The 20,442-nt window shown below is 40.2% G+C and overlaps 1 protein-coding gene across 5 annotated transcripts in view; it reads right to left on the bottom strand.

Annotated features, from left to right (window-relative positions):
- rfx2 (regulatory factor X, 2 (influences HLA class II expression)) overlaps positions 1-20,442 on the bottom strand; it is a 29,495-nt gene that overhangs the window by 8,635 nt on the left and 418 nt on the right. The window contains exons 1-7 of one of the 5 annotated variants that reach the window (XM_078945920.1): positions 20,116-20,401; positions 10,022-10,130; positions 7,400-7,489; positions 4,746-4,828; positions 3,528-3,798; positions 1,855-1,929; positions 37-218 (exon numbers count right to left, since the gene is read on the bottom strand). In XM_078945920.1, the coding sequence (XP_078802046.1) occupies positions 37-218; positions 1,855-1,929; positions 3,528-3,798; positions 4,746-4,828; positions 7,400-7,489; positions 10,022-10,129 (809 nt within the window). In that variant the 5' untranslated portion in view covers position 10,130; positions 20,116-20,401. Of the gene's footprint in view, positions 1-36; positions 219-1,854; positions 1,930-3,527; positions 3,799-4,745; positions 4,829-7,399; positions 7,490-10,021; positions 10,131-20,115; positions 20,402-20,442 lie in introns of those variants that run through there. The other 4 variants (XM_078945919.1, XM_078945923.1, XM_078945921.1 and 1 more) reach the window with 4 other exon arrangements.

Genomic DNA, 20,442 nt, shown 5'->3' with positions numbered 1-20,442 from the left:
TTACTGTTATCAGCGTCTGCAACAACCTCTTCCTACCTGGTGCCAAGGCGGCGGGTTCTCAGGCCCATGAAGACCGAGCGGATGAGTTTGCCGAAAGACGCTGCGTTGACTGGATCCAGTTTCTGCTCCTGACAGTGTCGCAAGTAATGGTTGTACAGGGAGCAGCGGGGCAGGCTCACCCCCTCCGCCGTCTCGTAGTTGTCCAGCAGCCACTGCAGCTAAAAATACACGGAAGAGACAGACGGACCGTCAGCGAGCCCCGGGGCACAAACTCTGCTCTGTGATAGTCACCTGGAGAGGAGCAGTGAATCTCATTATCACATCAAAAGACAGATAAAACACGCCACTATTTCTAAACACCAGAGTTGTCTGACCCCCGCCCCCCTCCTCCTGGCCCTCTACTGCTATATTTAGCTCTTTGTTTCATGATTGAGGCAGCAGGTGACATATCCTGGGATAAGAAACTGCTGACTGAGAACATTCAAACATCTGCATCTGTCATTACTCTGATGGAAAAGTCTTTGAACAAATTCTGAGGGCAGCGTTGAATGTCGGAGATCCTAAAAATACGGTGGCCCTGAAGTGCAAATCACATCAACAAACTACTTCATGCAAAAACATGTTAAAGATCACGTCGACAATTAAAGGGCTATTTGTAATCCTTTAATAATAAACAATAGATATGTATAAATTACGACTGGCACACAAAAGATCATTTTTTTGTTAAACATTAGTTATTTTCCTGAGTTCTTTTCCATTCTGGATCTAAGTCGACTCGATCACTGAGGCACCGCCTTTCCCTCCTTGTGGGTACCGCCCATTTCATGACGTCAGCCTAATGCAGTGTGTCTGCATTTCCCCCACGAAAAAGCAAAACAAAAAATAATTTTAAAAAATTATATTTTAGAGGTTAATGCCAAATATCAGAAACCAAAGATAAAAATATAAATCAGAAATAAAAAAAAATGTTAACAAATGAAACCAAAGAAAAAGGTCAGTACTATGAGACATCCCTGATTGGATGATGACATTTGTCCATCATTTCAACAAAAGTTATTTGGCACAAAGCAATACTGGAGATCATCATCTACTCAGCAATGTCCTATAGAACCTACCATTTCCAGTTCTTCTTGTGTCTGTTTTTTAACATCTATTTTTTATGTATGGAAACTCCCAAAGGTCCCTGAGATCATGTGACCAGGGTCTGCTAGTTGTTAAAGGTGACAGAGCCTTTGCAGCAGTGGCTCCATCCCTCTGGAACTCCTTTCCTCTCAGACTCAGATCTGCAGACTCAGTGTTTTCTTTTAAAAAGCAGCTAAAAACCAATCTTTTTTTAAATTTCTTTTTCTTAATTCTTTTTTATATTCTGTGTTTTACCGTGTTTTATCTTGAAAGGTGCTATACAAATAAAGTTTATTATTATTATTAATTACTTATCTTTTCCAAAATATTTCACTTTTGTTTCTATATATTATTTTCTCATTAAGTTTTTGTAAAGTTTATTTTTTATTTGTTGTTTTCTTTTTTACTGTTGTTGTGATCTTTAATATTCTTTTGCATTGAGTGACTTGTTGATAGGATTTACACTTCAGGGCCACCGTAGAAAAACAATCAGCATTAGTTCATTCAGAGAAATAAGCATGTCAGCAGTTAAGGAAAAAGTAACAGAAAAAAATTTCAGTTCAGAAAAGGAACGACCAACTAAAAACAAAGACGTTTTGGCGTGGTCAGTGGAACGGTGCAGAGGGTGCAAAGCTTTGCAGAAGACCTAGTGTTTGAGGACATTACAAGCAGAACACAGCGCCTCTTTCTTCCTCTCATTTCCTCCCCAAAGAAAGTTCCTGGTTGACTTACATGGCTGTTGAGCAGGCTGCTTTTGTGACTTGCAATTCCTTCAGACTTTTGGAGGTTTTCAATCGCCATTTCAAGCTAAAGAAAGAGAAAAAGCATGCAAAGGAAAAAAAAAAACATGGAGTGGACACAGAAAGAGCAGGAAAAAATGAGAGAGATAAAAAAAAAGGGGGGACAGGAACAGGAATAAGCAGGAGAAGACAAACAAAAGCAAAAAATTGGAAAAGAAAGAAATAAGACTGTTAGCTAGCAGCCAGATCTTTGCATTTCCATTAAATCAGTCAGTGTTGTAGCCAAATCCATTATCAGCTGACAAAAGCATGCAAATCGAGGGACTCATAGGGTTAAGCTGCCTTCTGAGGACATAGAAGTCAGACACTAATGTATGCAAATAGGAACCACAAACAGGAGCACAGGTCACCTCCAGATCTGCACCAAGGCTCAACAAGCCCACACTACGTTTGTCAAAATTAGAAGACTTTTGTCCGATTATGTGAGACACAAAGTTCATTTTAGGGTCTAATCTTGTGTATATTCTTGCATTGGGATGACAAAAAAATAATTAAGTCTGACACTAACTGGGTTAAACAATAAAGAAGGAAGGTTTTCCAGAGCTGCTGGAGAAACTAGTAAAAAAAGATATGTACTGCAGCCAAACTGGAGACGGAGAAAAAAGGGGTCGGCAGCAATCCAAGCCTTAAGAAGGCTTTCAAGGGCTCTTGGCCAAATGGTAATGAGCCCCAGGGGTTTCTTTGTTTCCTAGGGCGCTCAAGTGCTTGTGAAAACCTCCAAAACAAGGCAGGGTTGAATTATTTAAGACAGTGTCCCGGTGCCCGAACCGCTCAGCTCTACAGTCCAAGTTATATGGCCAGTATCAGCTGTGGGTTCCTGGAGTGTCAGTGAGGATATAGGTTGGAATAACAGTATGACAACTTTGGAGAACCTTTTTTTATATCAAAAATAAATAACAACCTTTAGAATGGTAGAACTGTATGAGGATTGGCATAAAGAGTCGTATACACTCCAATGAAAATCGTGTTTTTAATATGTTCTTTTGGTATTTTTCTGATGATGGACATATATATGGAACATTAAAAACCCACTCCAATGAAAGTTGTTTTTCTAAATGTAAAATGGAAGACGGAAAAAAAACACCTTTGAAAAAGTTTGTAGTTGTTGCGCTGAAACTACAGTCAGCGGGCCAACAAGCTCCCGTTCTGCTCCATTCTGATGCATCCACTTGCAGACAAATAGATCCATGGACGTCTTTGTTGTCCTAGTCTGAGCTGGAATCTGTACAGCTGGATAGCTTGGATGTTGCTCACTATTTTTGTCGCACCACTAAGGTTATGTTGGGGGTGCGAGGGGTTGTAAGCTAGCAGGAGTGAGTGTAAACAGAGAGCTCTCAGTAAAGGGGAGAGGAAGAGAGGGCAGGGTTGCTCCACGCCAGGCGAATTTCTAATGAACTCCTGCAGCTTTGCAGAAACTATGTCCTGGAAAACGGCACAGGTTTTCTATATTTGTTTTAGCTAAAAACGTCATCATTTTAAAACTACTGGGAACGCTTTTAAGATAGATCAAAAGATGATTGGAGTGGGGTTTTGATGTATTTTTTCTTCAGCTGTAGTCAAATGTGCAGGAGAACACACAGCAGCAGTCAGGTAGGCGTCACTCACCATAGCTGAGGAGGAGCGCGATGAGTGAGATATATGGTTGCGACTTCCCTCCATACTTCCCCCGTGGATCAGGTAGGGGCTGCCGCTGGAGATGATGTGACCACTGCCCACTTCCATAGCAATACCAACCATGCCATGGGGGGGCACACCACCACTGGCAGAGGAGACCACTGTGGTGACATGAGCTCCACCAGCCTGAGAGTCAAAGTATGTTCCCCCACTGTTTTGCCCGTACAGCTGACTCTCAGGATTATAGGAATAAGCTGTTCGGCTATGGAGAGATGAAGGTTCTGATTATCAAAATGCTTTTAAATCACAGTTTTCAGTGCAGTGCTTTGTTTTAGAAGAGTCTTTAGCCTTAGTTTCCACTGAGCGGCACAGTCCGGTACAGGACAGTAAGGAGTGGTACGGTAAGGTCCAGTTAATTCTGGCGAGCGTTTCCATACTGTAAGGATTCAGTGGTTTGGTTTTCTTTGTCATGTTTTTGGTTTCCTTGTCAGTCACACCAGTTTCTGGTTCATGATCCACAGCTGTCTTCAGTTCAGTTAATTACCCTCAGCCTATTTAAGTGTCTTGGTTTCTGTTCATCCTTGTCAGGTCATCTGCTCTGTTTTGTCACAGTTTTGTTTCCCCTCATAGTTTTGTCATGTTTCAGTTTGCTAATTAAATGTTTTAGTTCCTGTCATCAAGCTTGGTCTCCTGCATTTGGGTCCTCCACCACCAGTTCGTGACACATACAGTTAAGCCTTGCCTCCACTGAGCGGTTTGTTTTCATGGCACATGCCTGGTGAAGACCGATAGACCGTGTCATTGTGGTGTGACAAGTAGAAAAGCAACAGCAATGAGGTCATCCAGCCGCTCGTCTTTTTATTGCTTTACTTCTGGTACATCGTGTATAACAGGAATTTAATGTATGCTTACAAATGTTGGAAACATTACACTGCGCTATATTGTTGCTCTCTAATGCAATCATCACTTTCTGCCAATCAACTGGTGGCTACAGGGATCTATTTTACAATGGAAATGCTCATAATTCCGGACCGGACCGCTCAGTGGATACTGATAGTAAAGTTAAGAACAAAAGTGCAGTTGACACAGACACCACTAAGTAACTGGTTCAAATTCCATCCAAAAAGTGTGAAAAATATTGTCTTGTGTTTGCTTTTAAAGACTCTATGGTTTGTAGTTGTTTGTGCTCAGTTTAATGACAGTGCTTACATAGTTCCATTTGTATAAACAGCCTCTCCACCTTCTCCAACATACTGGACTTGGGATGGGTAGACATGCTGCACCTGCTGCACCTACGAAGAGACAAGAGTATAAAAAAAAAGCTAAGCAGAGGGGAATATGCAAAAACATTTTTTTTCTTCGTATCATTCCACCTCCATGTAACCCTTGTGCTATCCTAGGCATTTTAACATTGGGAGTCGGGTCATCTAGACCCACTAGACCAGGGGTCGGGAACCTTTTTTGCAGAGAGAGCCATAAACGCCACATATTTTTAAATGTAATTTCGAAAGAGCCATAATAATGTAGTGTCCCTTTCCCACACTGAGGCACGGTGCCTTAACCTCTTTTAAGGTTCTTTATTCTGGTTACTGTAGACCACAACAAACGCCGTACAATTAATTCAGCAACTCCTGAATCTCTCCCGCCGAGACGAGACAAGAGCGCTTCTACCAACTATATATTCACCTGCTCTCGCTCCAGCCCTCCCATTTCCCTTATTTGGCCCATAGCTGAACCCCATTGGTCCAAATTACCTAACAACAAGCTGAGCGACAGAACTGAGAGCCAATCAGATCTCTGCTTGATGCGTTCAAGAACTCTAGAACTTTTAACTCGGCCCAACAGCCAAGTTAAACTCAGTCCGCAACAATATGTTTAAAACTAAATATACAAGTGAATGTGTGCATTTGATGTAATTTCAACATTTTTAAAGTAAATAAGTCTGTGGATTCTTTTTTAATAACATTGTTATGTTGTTGCTGATAAATGAGGAGTATTTCTCGTGGAAGTTTTGTTGATTGTCTAGTCTGGTTGATACGTGGTGAGTTTCTGCTTCACGCAGGCGTTGAGACTTTAAACGTGATCGTAGGTCTGAATGTTCTTTAGATGTGAGACATTCTTATCACATGCAGACGCGGAGCCAAACACACACTCACACGCCGCAGTGAGTGACAGGCAGCGGGTTTTAAGTTTTTACAATCCCTGCGCGAATCACCTGCTGCCCCCCCCCCCCCCCCCCCCCCCCCCCCAAACCCTCTGCCCTCTTCCTCACACATCCCGTCTCCGCAACTGCGCGCTCTTTCTCAGAGACGGGAGCGCGCAGTTTTAGGCAGGGCAATTCACAGGTTTTTTCTCCAAGCACCTCTACTACTGCGGGCCTCTGGCATCGCATCGCGACCGAGAAGAACTGGTCTAATGAAAAGAAAAGTATAATTAAAGATTTGTCTGCGAGCCACATGTGACCATCAAAAGAGCCATATATGGCTCGCGAACCATAGGTTCCCCACCCCTGCACTAGACAGTGCGCTGAACCTTTTTTCTTCAATGATTTGTGAACCTCACTGATGTCCATGGATTACATGAAATCTTTCCACCTTTATCCACCTTTGTCATGGTAGGGAGAACACGTCAATGTAAGGGTGGGGTCATCTAAGATAGCACAAGGGTTTTACAGCTCACCGAGGTTGCTGGAGCCTATCTTAGCTACTGTAAGGTAAAGGCAACCCAGTACAGGATATGAGTCCATTGCACAGAGAAACTCATACTTATTCCCAAGGGGAAAATCAACCTAACAAAAATGTTTTTTGGATTGAAGAAGGCCAGAGAAATCCCACGGATGCACAGCAGAACATACAACCGCAACACAGAAGAAACCCAGTTAGGATTTGAATTTGGGCCTTCTTGCTGTGAGGCGACAGAGCTAACCACTACAACACAGTAGAAGCACAAAATATATACAAAATATAGGACATTTTTGAACCTCTGATTCAAGACTAATTGTGCAAACAAAAAAATGCATCTATAGAAGTCTGCAAGTCTATTATTAGACTTCTAAGTTACGTCCCTTTTTTCTTTTTTTTTTTACATATTGCAACAGAAACTTCTGCTTCCTATGTTTTGGTAGCTGGTCTAGCTGCATTATGCTGATGTGAATCATGAAATAAGTTCACAAGCTGCCACTCTAAATCACATCGACATCAGTCAGCATTTACAGATATCATTTGTAAACAGGGTGTTCCTAATTCCTGTTTCAAACTGCAGCTCGGTTCTTCCCGATACTCTGAAAGTTTGCATGGAAATGGGATGAAAGGATTTGTTTGCAGGAGTGATTGGAAAAGAACAGGAGATGGAAACAGTTACTGGTACAGTGACCTAATAAAATGGCTCCACGGTGGCTTGTTAGTTCATGGAAAAACAAACACATTATGGCAAGAAATAAAAGCACTGGCCCATAGAAACACTGACCTCAAGCTGGGGAAAAAAAGGATCTGTTGTATTTTTTGATTCTCCTTCCACTGTTTTGAATAAATGTGATAGTTTATTTTTTTAATCTGCATGAAGCATGTCTATAAATATAAAAAGTGAACCAGCTGGTCATTTTCTTTACAAATGGAAAACTGGCTAAAAATTAGAATGTGAAGCTTTGGATTGAATGAAACAAGCACATTTTGGATCCTACATGTGTTCTGAAAATGACAGTTGTTTCAGAAATGACCAAATAATTCCCTGTAATTGCTCTAAAAACATGTTTACATTTTTAATTAACTACTTTTTAAATATTTTCTTCAGTGTAAAATATGTTTGCATTTTCAAATGTGAATTAGAGAAAGTCATACGTGAATAGTAAGTGTGGTGTTGTGTACCTGCTGAGGGACCTGTTGAACTCTGGGTACTGAGATCTGCTGTACTTGTCCTCCTTTCTGAGCAGAGCCCACAGCTTGAACCAGCACCCTCTGCATGAACACAACACACATCTCTATTAAACAGTAACAATTATGTAAAGGAGGACACACGTCCTTCATTGCTTCTTTTCAATTTAGGTTAAATCTTTACTCCTCAGGAGATGAATTGAATCATTTGTTAGCAGCTGCTGCAACATGAGACTCCATTCTTATCACCCAAAATAAAAAAGCAAAGAGTGAGACAAACTGAGCACATCCTGTGATTCAACTGCTGCTGGGTAAACCTTTAGAAGAAAAAGAAGTGAGAGTTTTCTATATGATGTTATCAGTCTCACATCACTGTGGGGGAATGTTGGCCAGTTTGCCTTTCTAATCAGTTCATTTATGTACAGCATTTCCATCTGCTGCAGGTCTAGTTGAGCTTTGAGCAAAAGCTCAATGCTGTTCGTTTTTCACCATCTTTTTCGAGATATGGTTTGATGTGTTGAATAACTTGATTTATCTGCTGCTGTGTAGCTACAAAAGCCTAAAGGCTTTCTGGTGCTTGACAGTTAGTGAGAAGTGTCTGTCCTGACCTGCATTTGTCTCCATGTTATAGATTTAAAAGTACATTTGAAATATTTAGGTCCCGCAGCAGTCCTGGACTGCACAGACTATATTGTAGTGATCCTGTCGATGTGGCTATCCTGCCCATGGCAGGAGTGCATTATGGGAGTTTTCTGTTTGCTTTGTTGAAACCATGAGTGAGTTGGGTATCTCCAGTAAAGACAAATACAATGTTGGTCTATTCTGTTTAGTTCTGAAAAGGCCTAATAAATGGTTGATCTGAGGACATTGCACTTTTATTTGTGCCTCCTGAAACAACAGCTGCCTGGGGTCGTGCAGTGTAAGGGGCACGGGTCAGCTCACTTTTTAGCCTGCTAAGACAGTTTAGGCGACAGGCACTAGCACCTTGCTAGTTAGCATAGCTGAGTTCTGCTCCATCCTGACCTACGTGAGAGAGCAGCTGCCACAATATCATTTTTGCAGTTCTCCTTTCTTAACTCCTTTGAGTTAAAATTTCACCACATACTCAAAAACTCACAGATTTTCGCACATACCTAGTTCCTGGTGAGATGGAATTTTGTGCATAGGGAACAACCCCTCCTCATAAAATTGATGACATCACAGCAGGCGAAACCGTCAAAAAAATGAATGGGTATCAAAACCTCTTATGGGACTCAAATCATATAATATAACTAAACCAAAACACAGGTGTCGGGATATTCAAAGGAAGTTTTGAAATTATTATGGGATGGCCACACGACTTACAGCTTGGTGGCCATTTTGTGGCAAAATGTGAAATTTGGCAGTTTTCACATTTTTTCAAAACACGACAATATAAACCTTTGTTTGAGCGATCTTTGCAAAATATCACACACAAGCAGACAAATTAAGTCTACAACCACGACTGAAGCTTTGTTGACCTTTGAGCTCCAGAAGAGGTCACCATCTTTACACACACACACAAAAATCCCCTTCAGTACCAGCTACAAATTTAAATTCCTCCGAGGGATCTTGATCTATCACTCCATAACTCCTTGAGCATCACTGGGAAACTACTTGGGAAAAATGTTGGTTTTAAAGTTTGTAGCTTCAAATGGTATTAGCATGGGGAGCTTGCAAAAGTGGCATCTTTATGTTGCTGGCACATTCCTTACTGGAATATTGGACATTTTTTAAATTGGAAGCCAGCAGCTTTTTCCTTTTTGTGGCCTTTCTGTCTTGATTTCATGTTAACATAGAACCACAACAGCAGCCTGATCATGTCATTGATCAATGAATGAACTAAGTTTGCAGCACCTGGCTGCTCTTTAAATCATATGGGTTAATTGTTGCATGTATTTTCCATACATGTGCATTGTGCTCTAATATAGACAAAGCTAGGAATCAAATTAATTTCTTACATCCTTTTGGGAATCTATCAAAGGAGATGCTCTTGACCTGAGTGTCTGTTTTCTCACAGTTCAAAAACAATTGCAGCATAGAAACATGTTAAACTCAGGTGTGTCCTCTAACCAGCATCATGATCAGAAAGAAACAATCATGTTTGAGGGAAAATAAATAAAACATCTCCAACTGGTTTGACATTCCTGTAATGTTGAAGTTCTAAAATTTAAGATCTGCATCCTACCACTCCTGTTCTGACTACTCTTAAAGAGACTGACATTCCTTGAACCGTCATTGAACCGACAGGAAATGTGGTCAAAGTTGGCACGAAAATTATATGAAGTTTTGGTTTGTCTGCCATTTGAACAGAAATCACAGCTGACAGCATCTGGTATACACCCCAGCCTCTCCACCACCATGCAGCCTTTTCATATGGTAAACTGATCCAACAGGCATGTGTTGGCAGAGCTGAGGGCAGCAGCTTCAACTGCTGATGGGGTATAAATCAGAACAGTATTCATATAGCTCTGACGCTGCACTCAGAATTTTCTGTTTTCTTTTTTTTTTTGTCTAATATCAGTTCTAAAAAGGCATGGGCCTGAAGACTAGGGTCATCTGTTTCTGCCCTGCTACTAGGGGGCAGATGTTTCCTACCTGCTGTGAAGCTGGGACGGGTTGTACCACAGGCGCCTGGGCTGATGATGACGTCCGCAGCGCTGCCACAGTGGTTGTGGTGTCTGACCCTCCCTCTGCGTTCTGCATTCTAAAATTCACGAGAAAATAGGAAGAAAAGAACCAGACAGACACTTTTAATGATCAAACTTAATGTTTTAGGGGAAAGGATTGGAGCCCTGCAGCCCTTGCATGAATAACCCTGATAGGTAAATGCACCGACACACCTTATCTCCTGAGGGGACACCAGAACATTCGAAGGGCTTTATTTGTTCTTTCCTTTGGCTCTGCCAAATCGCTTTAAGTTACCAAAACCCTACTAACCCCAAAAGTTGACCACCTTCAGCTTTTCTCAATAGAGAAATAAGCAGCTCCAGCAGAAATGAACACACAGAACCTTGCTGGTGGGACAGATTTATCTGTGAAGTTATAATAGAGGACTTCAAATCACCAACAAGACTGAACGGCTTTCTGATGGAACAAACTTACTGCCCTGCTTTCCACTGGGTGACAATGTGCACTGCATAGCAAAGGGGAGCTAAAAATGGAGTGATACAAAGGCCTTTTTTGAAGGAGAGAAAGAGCGGGGGCAATGCAGGGACAAGGGAAGAATGAAACTGCAAGGGGGAGTTAGCAGGAAAAATTCCCCAACAACTTCTCCCACTCTCCCAAAAGAGAAGACGGGAACGATGAAAATGGCCACGGGGTTCCAGCCCCCACCAGGGTCCTGATGATATCCAGCATTTGTTTCAAATGAGCGCTGGTCTCTGAGGGTTCCAATAATCCAGCTGATATGAGGAAATACCGCAATGCTTTGTAAACGTTTGTACGTTGCCATGGCGAGGAATCCATGACGACCACCCCATCTCACCCCCCCCCATCCCTTTCCTCCCCCCCATCCCTTTATAAAGCTTTTTACACAGGAACTCTTGAGTGCAACCACAAAGAGAAGAGGAGGAGAAGGACTGAAAGAAGAGAAAGGGAGATAGGGAACAGCTGGGGGGGTGGGTTGAATTGATGAGGAGTCTGTATTTTGGGGCAAAGTTGGCGGGGTGGCAGGAAGAGCATGAAGGAGGATTACGGAGAAAGGCCACAACCTGCTTTAGACATGCTGATTAGTCATGACACTCCCCATGAACAAAAACACAATTTTCATTTACGCAGTTGGATGGAACAAACCACTTAGCTTCAGAAATATGCAGACTGGCGGCATCATAAAAAATTATAAATAAAAAGTCAGTTCTAAGATAATTCATGGACATGAGGACTTATTCATAAAGTAACTTTGAAATTGATTTTAGAAGCATCAAAAAAAAAACTGCTAAGAGATCTGGTATCACCAACAGATATATGGAAATCACAAGAGAGCAACAATATTTTTTTAAAAGGGATTTTAAAAAGAGTTTAAAATAAGAGTATTCAAGATTTTTAAAACTCCACTGATGTGAGAAAGGATGGGGAGCAAAGAAAAATAAACAAAATATTACAAAAGTCTTAGTAAAATTTAATGAGACAACATTTAAGCAAGACAAGTCAAACAAATGTCACAACTGTGGTGTGAAAATGTGTCATTCTTTACAACTTTTATCCCAGTTCTGCTCATCAGGAAACTAGAAAAGTGCCAAACAAAAATACAAAAATAACTTAACTTTGAGAAAAAGAGTGCCACACGAGCCCAAAAGAGGCAATATTTTGAAATTAGTTTCTTATGCAACACAACAAAAACATTCTCTGTGCTGCAAAAATAACTCCTGACATTTTGAAGAGCAACAGAAGTATGCATTTTACAAACCACCCAGACAGTGTCCCTTTAAGAGGGAGAAAGAACAGATTTGGGTGTGCCACCGTTGACATCCTTCATGCATGGCACACACAAAAACGCCGCTCTGCCTACATGAATAACAGACAGCTTGGAGGAGGTCTGTGTTGAAACTACTGAAATGTGTTGGTCTTCGGAGAAATGGTCTCGTGCTTGACTGTTTGAACTCATTTACAACCCTTACAAGGTCTTTCGAGGCATTTTCATCTTCCTGTATTGTATGCATGTCAAATATTCTGAAATATGATCTTCAATCGTGTTTTAAACCCCCTGTGTTTTGACATGAAGGAACAGCTTGGTTAAAAGAAACACACTTGAACAAAACCCCTGTAACTGTCACCACTAGCAGGACAAAATGACACGAGTCCAGGGGCTTTTTCATGTCATTCAGGAGTGGGTGGATCAGGAGATGCTGAAAGATCAAGAAAATAAGCGACCTGTGTGTTCTCCATTAAAGCGCAGGCTTAAATATGTATGGTGAAGTGTGCCGAATCATTGAGTTAAAGCCAACAGACAGGGAGTCAATGAGGACTTAAAGGAGCCTTTCAGCTCCATGTTCAAGAAAGGTTAAAAGCCACACAAACTCCCCACCAGCATCTAAGAAAGCCACAGAGCTAGATCACAGCAGGGGGCAGAGCGCACTGCTGCAAAACTGATAACTCTGGATGGTCTGCTGTTAAGGGCCAATCCTTTCTGCCTCCAACTCACAGCCAACTCCACACACAAGTCTATTTTCAAGTCAGGTTTCATTTAAACTCATCCCAGGTTAAGATTTAATCATTTAGAGAAAAGTTGTGTTTTTTTATTACCCAAAGATCCCCCACATGCTCGACTACATTTCGATTTCATTTTACCACGTGTGAGAAATTTTATACCTCTGAAATATTTTACTAAAAACAGAACGCATAACAGAAAAAAAAAACACATACAGATGTTCAATTAAAAGCTAGAGCCCAGTCTTGGCTTGTGTTTGCACTGGCCCACATTGTTTGCAAAGCAACATTCGTTGCTAGTGGCAACACTGTCCACTCCCGTTTCCAGGAGCCTGTTGCTATGCAACCAACAGAATACTTCTCAAACTAAACAATGCCATCCCCCACCTGATCTATCTATCTCACGCTAAGTAGAAACTTACAACAATAAATACTATGTAAACTATTAATTCAAGACACTTGGGGACATTTGAGGAGAATGTATGTGTTGCAACATATACATGTGGAGATATTGTGGCTATTGCTTGATTACCAAGGAAAGGCATAAATGTTCTGTTTTTATAGCTAAATTGTGGTCACAAACAGACTTTTAAAGCAGAACAATGGAAAATTAATTATTTTGCGAGAGCTTTTCCACTTAAAAGCAAGTTTTCATTCATCAAAGTTCAGTTATTCCAAACTTTTCAGAGCAGATGAGGTTGGTAAACAGCTTAGGCAGGGCAACGTTTTTATACTACTGTAGAAGATGATAAAAAGGAAAAAAGGTGACAGCTGCTGGTTCTTAAGAAACATCTGTAGGAGAAAAGATATAAAAGGATGAGAGATGATTTATCCTTTTCTTCTCGTTTAAGGACTGCAAGATTCTTGCCAAGTGAGGGGAAACATGACTTTTCCACATGTGGACTGAACTCCAAACCTTGTGTTTAATGAGCAGCCCACTGCACTGCCTCAACCGTAGCCACCCATGGTGTCCTGAAAGCCGTGTGGGTGTGCAACTGCGTCCATCGATTCCTAAAAAGGTCTAAAAGGAAAATCGAAAGAGTTCAAAATATCAGATAAGTAAAAATCTGACTTCATGGCGACCTTATACATCTTTTAAAAAGTGAATATGAAAAATCGTTGTGCATATGCTTATGTTTTTTACCGTATGACAAAAAAAAGGAGTTTTCCTTCTCCTATTTTTATACTAGTTCAGACAAATACAAATCTGGGACAAGATCAGACTAGGGTCACATGCTCACACAAAGGGAAAATTGAGATATCATAAGAGATTTCCACACCAGGGACTGCTCTTCAAGCTTGTCTCATTAATTCATGTCTAATCCAATCAAAAGAGCTTTCTGTGCCTGAAGACGGTGGAGTGTGTGCATGTGTGGGTGTCATTGGAGGAGGAGGGAAGGGGGGAGGTTTGGGGGACTAATGTCTGTGATCCAAGAATACTCCCGTCCCTCCACCTCTGGTCATCAACACAACCTGTCCACTCTGTCACCATGTGCACTGCAGGCCTGACAGACACCGAGAGAGATCAAACAGTTGCCATGGAGATTGTGTGTTCGATGAAGAGGTACACTATACCTCACCCTTCACCCTCCCTCCTTAACACCCTTCTTTCCTGCCTCACCTTACCCTTATGAGATTTCCAAACCCCTTATCTCCATCCAGCCCTCATCTGTTCTGTTTGTGATCTAAAACTGCATGTCGTCATCCAAATGAAGGCTGGTCACAGCTGGGAGCAAAAATCTGATATTAAATGGAAAACATCTCTACTAAAAGAACGTTTTTCATCTGAACCCAAAAGACCGATCACTTGAATTATTGCTGCTTATATACTAATGACTTTCTGAAGTAGTGTCTCTTTTACTTCAAAAAGTCATTATTCTCAAAGTGCTCCTTATCTATCTGTAGATCCTAAAGGGGATTTTAATTAAGGATCCACTTAAATGAAAATTATGTTTTTTTTGGCATTTTAAACATGTTCTTGTGGCATTTTTCTCATGATGGAGAACATATAAAAAGGAAATTAATCGTAAGATTGCATTTCTGAGTATTTCGACTAGATCCATGCACGTCTTTGTTTTCCTTGTCTTAGCTGGCATCTGGCTCCAAGCTGGACATCTGGATAGCTTCAATATTGCTCCCCATTTTTGTTGCGCCACTAATGCTAGGTTTGACCTGTAAGCTAGCGAGAGAGCAATTAACAGTTGGATGATGGGAAGGGGCGATATTACACTGCGCCAATGGTCCCGCCCACAAGTCAGAGGTGAATTTTTAATAGACAACGCTGCTCTGCATAAACTATGTCCTAGAAAACAACACAGGTTTTTGAATTAGGGTAAAATTGGCATTTGACCACTAGGAATGCTTTTAAAACGGATCCAAACATGATCAAAGTAGGACTTAAACTGACATTTTACCTTTAATTTCTTCTAGAGGTGTTAATTTAAAAAATTTTGCTTTACTTTTCATAATATTTATGGACAGAAATGCATTTAAACGTTTGTCTAAACTTGCTTGCTCTTTTGAATAGGAGCCATTTCGACCTGCCAACTCTGCAGCTGTGCGTCTCACGGAAGCGCGTTGCCTTCTGCTATGCTGGCAGAATGCTTCTTTGATTTTTTTTGACTGATAAGGTGGAGATAGACGGCCTGATACACTTGTGGAGTCTGCCTACTTGGCAGCCATTCATTACACAGAGAGATACAACTTCAGGGCTCCTCATACTGCTTGACTAAAACAGTTCATCATCAGTTAATACTTTAAGTCTGATACAGATCCAACTTGTTCATACAGCCAACACTGTGTCAGAACTTGTCATTAAACTCATCAATTCACACTCTTCCTGAGGCAAAAATACATACAATAATAATAATATTTCTATTTCTCAAGTCTCAGTCTGTCAACACGTGCTGAAGCCAAAGCACCCCTAGAGTAAATCTTTTTTGTTTTCGGCCTTTATCTGTCTAACAACTGAGATAACACAAAGCAATGTCGCACAAACTCCTTATCACTTCTGTGACTGAATCCAAGAATTGCAACCGGATATAACAAGTCCAGTCACAAAAATATGTAAACAGAGCTGCATATTTGTCACACAAAACATCAAATGAATCCTGTGCACACGCAGAGGTTAAAAATAAAATCAGCCCATCCTCTCCCTTCAGATCAACACTACCGAAACCTAATAGCCCTTCTAATACCCAGACATATCAGTTGTTGCTTTTTTACTGTAATTTGTTTTGATAATGGATTATATTATATTCTAGATATTCTAGATTTTCAGCGTCAGTTGCTATGGCGATGTTATGAGCTTTAACATGAAAGAAAGTTTAGTAAAGCTGAAGTTAAAGCAGAACATTACATATTTTTTATTGTAGCAACAAAACTTATGGAACAGAAAAGAGGCGGTTCCATATACTGTATTTTTCAGGCTATGAGTCGCTCCACAATATAGTCATAATATAGATAATCATAGCATAAAGAACATGCTAACAAGTCAACTAAAGTCTTTTTTATCCCTAAATCCATTGAATTCTTCATCCTCTGTGTCATTTTGGAACCATCAAGCCTGGTGTAATACCAGGATCTGCTTCTTCTACGTTGCAGTATGTAGCAAATACTGATGCACACACCTACAGTGCCTTCTAGCAGTTGCGGCAAAAAATTATTTAAAAAATAAAATCACATATAAGTCACACCTCATTATAAGTCGCACTGCCGGCCAAACTATGCAAAAGAACGCGACTTATACTATAAAAAAAAATCTGGGATACATTGTAATTATTATCCTATTTTGATCAACATTATAAACACTAGACATCCCATACTCTTCCTTTACGGCTGTTGTCACGGAGAGACCACACCAGGTATTTTCTATTATGCTCATAGAAAATCCTTCAAAAAACCTGTCCACACTGCAATGATGCTGACAAGCTTTAGCGACTTTGCAAACCCAAAAAAGAATCTTTTGCTGCTCATCTCTGTGCTGCACTTTTAAACAACTTTAGCGTAATTAAATGTAGAATTCTGTTCAGTAATGAACACCAACAAGTTGGTATCGAAGAAACCTTAAAGAATTAATGAAGATCTCCAGTACAACAGAGGCCTTAAGCCCCCCAGGAGATTTAGTAATATTGAAGTGGACAATGAAAGCAGTGAGGCGTGTGCTGGAAAGACTTCTTGATCCAAAAAGGCATTTAAGCAGCTCTTGTTTCTTAGAAGTTCTCATTTATTTGTACACTGTCTGGTTCTGCACATAAGTTTGCATAAACAAACTCAGAAAGCCTTAATCCAAGAAAACTCTAGATCTCTTTCTACCCTAATCACACCAGTTAGAAGTTTCCCGTAAGATGCCACTTTTATTTTTATCTACTATGACTGCTGTTTGCAGCAGGAAATTTAATTACCAATTGTGTAGCTACGATACAACAGGTGGAATGTGAGGAATGCAGCTGATGACATCCCCACAGCGGAGACAGACTGAAAACCGTTTAATTTCACAAGTTCCAACTTGTTACCGCGCAGCGCCCAACCATTAACGGCATTTTCCAACATATAACAAGATTTGTTTGTCGTCTCCATAGCAGCAGAAGCCTGCAGTGATTTCCTAAATCTCTTTACATGGATGGCTTAATGCTAGCGTGACAGCCTTTCTATTCTGAAGAAATAATGGTTAAACGCCTTTAGCAAATCAATGAGTTATGAAGTTTGTGAAACTGAAACATCTGATGAGAACAAAATTGCATCATTAATTCCAACTTAACAAGCCCCACAAGGCACCCCCTCCTCATCTCTGTCCCTCTGTTTCGCTCTACGATTCCCTGACATGCGTTTGACTGGAGTTATGGGATAAACCATTCAAACTGGGCAAAAATAAGACAATCATATGTGCAAAAGCAAGACGCTCACTGAACACAGTAGGAGATAAATGCAGTTCTAACTGTATGTGATGAACTGTACACAGCAGCAGTAAAGCAGATGACAGTTATCAGGTCCTATGTCTGTATCTGCAGCTGACTACTGAATTAGATTGAAGCTTCTCCCTCAGGGAACAGTGGGCCTCATCATGATAGCTAAATACAGCACGAGCAAACACACACACCAACATAACACACTCATGAATGCACACAGAAAACTCAAACAGCACATGTACACATGCGGAACATGTGACTAAAGCTGGCTCAGGTCACCCACTACCCAAGAGGCTGCTGCAGCTGCCTTACTGTTGGCTGAGCCGTGCACATACATACAAAAACACAGAAAACAGTGATACATGGCTAACAGTTGACATAGCTGTGCAAAAACCTTACTAGCAATTTTAGATATGGAGTGGAAGGAGGCTGGAGGACAGAAACGCAGGTCAGCGAAAGGACAACTTTGTGTAATACTTAGATTGATGAGCTGCAACGCAACAAAAACACTTACATGATGCAAACAGTCATGCAAACTGAAAAAACTAACAGATGGGAAAACACCACTTGTAGAAAACTAACCAAAGAAAATCATTGTACCAGTGCGAACTTTCTCTTAGGACCTGCTTTCAACAAGCTGCATCAGCATTAGATGGTCCCAGCTATTCGCAGTGGCCCGTCACCCCATTCTGGGCCCTGCTCCAACAATGTCTATAGGCCCTGTTTACACCATTTGAAATAGGATTCTAATCATTAGAGAATAGTGAAACTTGCTGAATGTTCTAGCAACATGACAATTTTAACATAATTAGCATAGCAAGAAAGGATAATGCGGATTTTCAGCCTTAACATCAAACAAGCCAAAAATATACAGGAATGCTAATATTAAATAAATAAATTAGCATTACGCCAATATAGATTCAACTAAATGACCATGAAAACATATAGGGTATGTCCGATTTCAGCAATTTGAACATACACTGTTTTTTTAATTATAATTTAATTTTTAATTATCACTTCGCCAATTTCCTGAAGTAAAAACTTAATAAATATGAGCTTTTTAAGAAGGCCTTTTTTGAACCCACTGACTTCTGAAGATAAAAACTTGGATGATTTATAAAAGATTAATTAAAATATCTTTTTATTTACATGAAAAATCATTCAAACGCAATGCATTGTGGTCTATATTCGTCAGTCTAGTCAGTTAGTCTAGAAAGTATCGATGCACACCATTTATTTTCAGAGACTTCTGGGAAATTTCTAGAGAACTCAATTGTGCAATTGTGGAATAAGACAGCTCTACGACTTTATAGTGCACTAAGTAGTGACATAAGATTTACGCATGCGTGGGACCGATCGGGTAGCAAAGGAATTTGAACACAACCATACTAAAGCCAAAATTAGCTAAAAGCGTTGGCATAATGCTAAAGTCAGCATTAATAGGGAATACTGGTATACCTTTAATAGGCTTAAATCGTGAATAAGCAAATGGCAATAACCTGATGAAAAAGCCTGAATTTAATAGAATAATCCCCAACAGCTTTATCCATTCTTAACACGTTTCTTTTCATGATTTGATTGTATTGGTGTATCAAGTTGCCATCTTAGCATGAGAGTCGTGTTCAAATGGTAAGGTTAGTGGGGGGTTACTTACTGTTGACACAGCTGTATTTGCATTTTTATGTTCTGTTGCTGCAAATAAACACCTTGAGTTAGTTTCTTACCATGGAATATTTACAATTGATCCAGTAATATTCAAATAAAACATGAGTAAACTCCTGGACAGGAGATGTTTGATGAACATCAACAAGTTCTGGTTTGGCCATTACAACAATTCACCCACCTTTACTGCCTAAAGGAAACTATAGCATTGATGACTTTGGTATCAGTCTTTATTAATTACCTTTGCATCCAACAGATGTATTTTAGAAAATGCAATAATTCATGTTAAGTTATTGTAAAAGCTGAAAACAATAATAATATTAAAACATTAAAAAATGTATACTAAGTTCACAATGGTTGCATCTACTATTCTGATTCATGTATCGAGTCACCCAATCACATGGCAGCAGCCCTTTACATTTCTGTTTTTTCAGGAGAATAATCTGATAAATGTCAATTGTTTCAATAAAAACAACAAAACAGGTGCTCCTGTTAATTAAAGGAGAACAAACAAGACTAAACCAGCTGGTTCTTCCAGAATATAAACATAAACAGATCATAGGAAAGCATTGTCTGTATCAAAGCGATGTTCTCCTCACAGCGTTTAATAAACTTGATTAATATGCTGCTATGTTGTAACTCTAAAATAAATACATGAGCATCTGTTGCATCCAAGTATGAAGTAATCCCAGTTTTAAAATTCCACCAAACTTTAAACAGAGTAAACAAAACAGAGCATTGGGGGGGAAAAAAACAATCACACAGTGGCACCACCTAGCTGTAACACAAAATAATATTTAAAAGTCATTTCCTAGATTGAAAAACTCTTTTCCTCCCTTAATTTAACTAATTTAGCTGGTTTTAGAATAGATCAAATGAAGTACTGTGTGAGAGGCTACTACTTCTATACCTGTGTCTTACCATAACATGTGTATTTTCCTTTTAAATGACAAAAATAGTGAGTCAAAAACGCACCTGACAACTTACTCCTCCTGCCATTAGGGTTTATGAAGGCTGTGTGAGACAGACGACCGTTCCAGTTGGAAGAACCAGAACCAGCGGTGCAATTACTTCCCTGCTCAATTTCCACAAGATTAAAAAGAATAGATAAAATGAAGCTGCGAAGGGGGTAAAATCCCCCTGATACGACCCCAGGTCTGGTCGTAACTCATCGCAAACTTGTTCTTGTGGCTGTGCCGACATTAGCATTAGCTGGAGCCGATGAGTCCTGCTGGGATTGAGCCGGGAGAAGTGTGGCTCCGGTCTCCACACACACTACAACAACGTAGCAACAAGTGTAAA

The sequence above is a fragment of the Oryzias latipes genome, chromosome 4, assembly GCF_053564925.1.
Source record: "Oryzias latipes strain Hd-rR chromosome 4, Olatipes_Hd-rR_3.1".
In the NCBI taxonomy this organism is placed as follows: Eukaryota; Metazoa; Chordata; class Actinopteri; order Beloniformes; family Adrianichthyidae; genus Oryzias; species Oryzias latipes.
This window is presented reverse-complemented; position numbering and strand designations above follow the sequence as displayed.